The sequence below is a fragment of the Cetorhinus maximus genome, chromosome 8 (genome assembly GCF_964194155.1).
Source record: "Cetorhinus maximus chromosome 8, sCetMax3.hap1.1, whole genome shotgun sequence".
NCBI classification, from domain to species: Eukaryota; Metazoa; Chordata; class Chondrichthyes; order Lamniformes; family Cetorhinidae; genus Cetorhinus; species Cetorhinus maximus.
Window position 1 is genome coordinate 122,541,191 of NC_135886.1, and position 3,199 is coordinate 122,544,389.

Genomic DNA, 3,199 nt, shown 5'->3' on the forward strand with positions numbered 1-3,199 from the left:
CCTCCCTAACAGCACTGTGGGTGTACCTACACCACAGGTGACTGCAGCGATTCAAGAAGGCAGCTCACCACCACCTTCTTGAGGGCAATTAGGGATGGGCAATAAATGCTGGCCTAGCCTGCGAAGCCCACATCCCATGAATGAATTAAAAAATGACTGGCAGCGTTTGCTGAGCTTTTCTAACAGATGTGTTGCTCAGGGGGGTGGTTTGAGTCTCTTAGTTACCGGCTGTAAAGCAGTGATGCTGTTACTCGGATCAGACATTGATCAGAGCCTGAAAAGGACAGTCTATCAGAAGCAGCCTCCACCTAAATTGTTTTTTTTTAAAACCCGATGTAACGCTTTTGGATGTTTTAAGGAGTCTCAGTCCTGTAAGTTTGAGGCGAGTCCTCCGCTGTTAACGCCACGGTGTCAAAAACAACAAAGAACCGACAAGAATAAAGTCTTTCTGCCTCTTCTCTGGAACTCTCCCCGTCCCAATCTTCAGCTGTGTCAAAGTGTCAGGGCCATGAACTGCTCGCATTATAATCAGCTGGTGGCTCTCTTACAAGGGATTTTAATCCAGTTGAACAGAACATCAATAGATCTGGCAAACCTCACCTGTCCAAGGAAACTTCCCAATGGGCACGCCAGCAAGGACGCCTATCTCTACATACTTCTCGTCATGGCTTTTTACGCCTTTCTAACGGCAGGATTGATTCTAGTTTCCACCCGCTCTCATAAGGCACAGGAGGAAGACCAAGGCCAGCGAGGAGTGGTCTGGAGTCACAACTAACCAGAGCAAGAAAGCGACAGGCTCGACACTAAAATCGTTCTGAAGATTATTGTTTTAAAACATTGTGTCTCCCGCTTTTCTCTGCGGATCATTGAAAGCAGCACTTCTACATGAGATATTAGGAACTGTTTGTTGGCTCTGAATTCCAGTCAAGCTTAGCGCCTGGGAGCGGTTGTCTAAAGCTCAATAAGCCTTTGAAACGCAGAACAAGATGCAAGAAGCAAATCAGGTTTCAGAGATCTTTGAAGTTGATTTGTCTACATCGAATAGTCTAATGCCACCACACATAGCCCGACTTCCAGCATAGTAACCCCAACAGGTGAAGCCAGGGCAGCAGGAATGTGCTGAGAGAGAGATTTAGGAATTAAAAGAATCAGCCAGACAACAACCTAATTTAAACATATATGTAATTCCTATATGCACCCTCAGGCAAAGGGAAGTTCTTTATAAACACATTTACAGCTTTGCTGCACTGTACATGCACAAAGGGTATCTTCCTTTCTGAAATGCGCTTAATTTTGAAGATGATCCATACTAAGAGGTTCATATTTAGAATGATCTCAGTCCAAGTGTGATATGGCAGGCCTGTCAACGTGGGTTATACAATTGCATTTATCAAAAGAAATCGCGTTTAAAACAAAGAGCTCCTTTTTAGTATCAAGCTCTCCTGTACTGTAAATTCCCCCTCCCCCATAAAAATACTAAAGTGTAAATGAAAAAAAACTGCTGGAAAACTGAAATATGGTGAAAGCGGAAAAGCTAGTCAAACCTATCAGCTTCTGCATTCACGGTTCTGAGGAAGAGTTCCAACCACATCGTGAAGGCTATTTTTCACTTGCAGGCACTTTTTCATTTAAATAATGCCAAACAGTACACCACATGGACGACAGCGGTTCAGGAAGGCAGCTCACCACCGCCTTCTCAAGGGCAATTAGGGACCGTAATTGTGACACTTACAGCACCCTAGTGTAGATGACCTGCTTTTAGGCACCTGGTGGTTTTTGAGATCTGAGTTGACCCTCAGCTTTAAATTAAATCTGTAGAGACATAGGCCAGAGTTTTCCGGTCCCTCACGCCAGCGGGATCTTCCATTTCCCGCCGATATAAACGGAGATTTCAATTGTTCACCGGCCCCACCGCAGGGGAACCTGCCACGCCGTGGTTGGGGGCGGGGTGGGTGTGCTGGATAAGTTTGCCATATACTCTCGCTTCTAGCTCTGGGATTTGAAAATCTCTGACCTCCAGCATGTCCTGACTAGGATCAGGAGCAGCAAACGGAGAATCCAGGAACTCCCTCCTCAACAGCACTGTGGGTGTACCTACACCACATGGACCACAGCCGTTCAGGAAGGCAGCTCACCACCACCTTCTCATGGGCAACTAGGGATGGGCAATAAATGCTGGCCTAGCCAGCAACGTCCATATCCCATGAATGAATAAATAAGAATAGCAGTGCATGGAGATCACAGTTTCAGCTAAAGCCCATTGTCCAGAATCTATTCATAGACACTTGCAGCGCAAAAGGAGGCTCTTGGTACCTTTCAATGAGCGAGACAATTAGTCCAATTTCCCTACTCTTTCCCCATAGCCTAACAATTTTTTTTTTCCTTTTCAATTCCCTTTTCAAAGTTGTCAAATTTCCCAACATCTTTCACAACGTGCAGCTGGAAATCAATTCTCATCCCCTCTTCGGTTCTTTTACTTAAAACTGTAAAAATTACTCGTATTGAAAAATGTTAATTCCTTAAGCTGCTAAGTATGCTTTTACTGTGCTTTTAATGGTAATGTTCCATTATGGTGTGGGTGTTGGTACCTGTCGTGAAACTTCACTCGTTATTTGGGAAGTCTCTGCACAGAAATAACTAGGAGGAGAAAGCTACCAACATGCAGCCAGAATGTTAGGATTCATAGGATGCATAGGATTGCTATGCAAAATTATGTCCTGTTCCTCTAATAATTGTATGCTACATTGTGTAAAATAAAGATAATATTAAGGGCTGCATTTATATTTTTCATTAGTGCAAAGTGGTTTTGCATGCAGACCAAAAGAAGCAGCGCAGTATGACTTAGAAGTTGCCTAAACACACTAAAATGGGAATTGTGAAACTCCTGGGAAGCTTAGCAAACACTAGCTGCAGTATGATGGTGTAATGGTTATGTTACTGGACTAGTAATCAAGAAAATATGGATTTAAATCCCAATGAGCAGTCTGCGAATTTGAATTCAGTTTTAAAACTCTTGGGGAAAGAAAGTGACTATCAGATCGTTGTTAAAAATCCAAATAGTTCATTTTTTTATGGAATGTCTAGCCAATGTGTAACTCCAATCAAAGGTGGTTCATTCTGATATGGTCTAGTCAGCTACATACCACCACCTTCTCAGGGCACTTAGGAATGGGCGATAAATGGAAGCCTTTCCAATGAT

At 43.5% G+C, this 3,199-nt stretch overlaps 1 protein-coding gene across 1 annotated transcript; it reads left to right on the forward strand.

The window, feature by feature from the left end:
* Window positions 1-508: 508 nt before the first annotated feature.
* On the forward strand, window positions 509-775 carry LOC144683215 (potassium voltage-gated channel subfamily E regulatory beta subunit 5-like). Its single transcript, XM_078546172.1, has one exon. The coding sequence runs from the start codon at window positions 509-511 to the stop codon at window positions 773-775; it is 267 nt and encodes an 88-aa protein (XP_078402298.1).
* The last annotated feature ends 2,424 nt before the right edge of the window (window positions 776-3,199 follow it).

Excerpts from the sequence above, each read along its gene's own strand:
- LOC144683215 (XM_078546172.1), top strand. The coding sequence starts at position 509 with ATGAACTGCTCGCATTATAATCAGCTGGTGGCTCTCTTACAAGGGATT.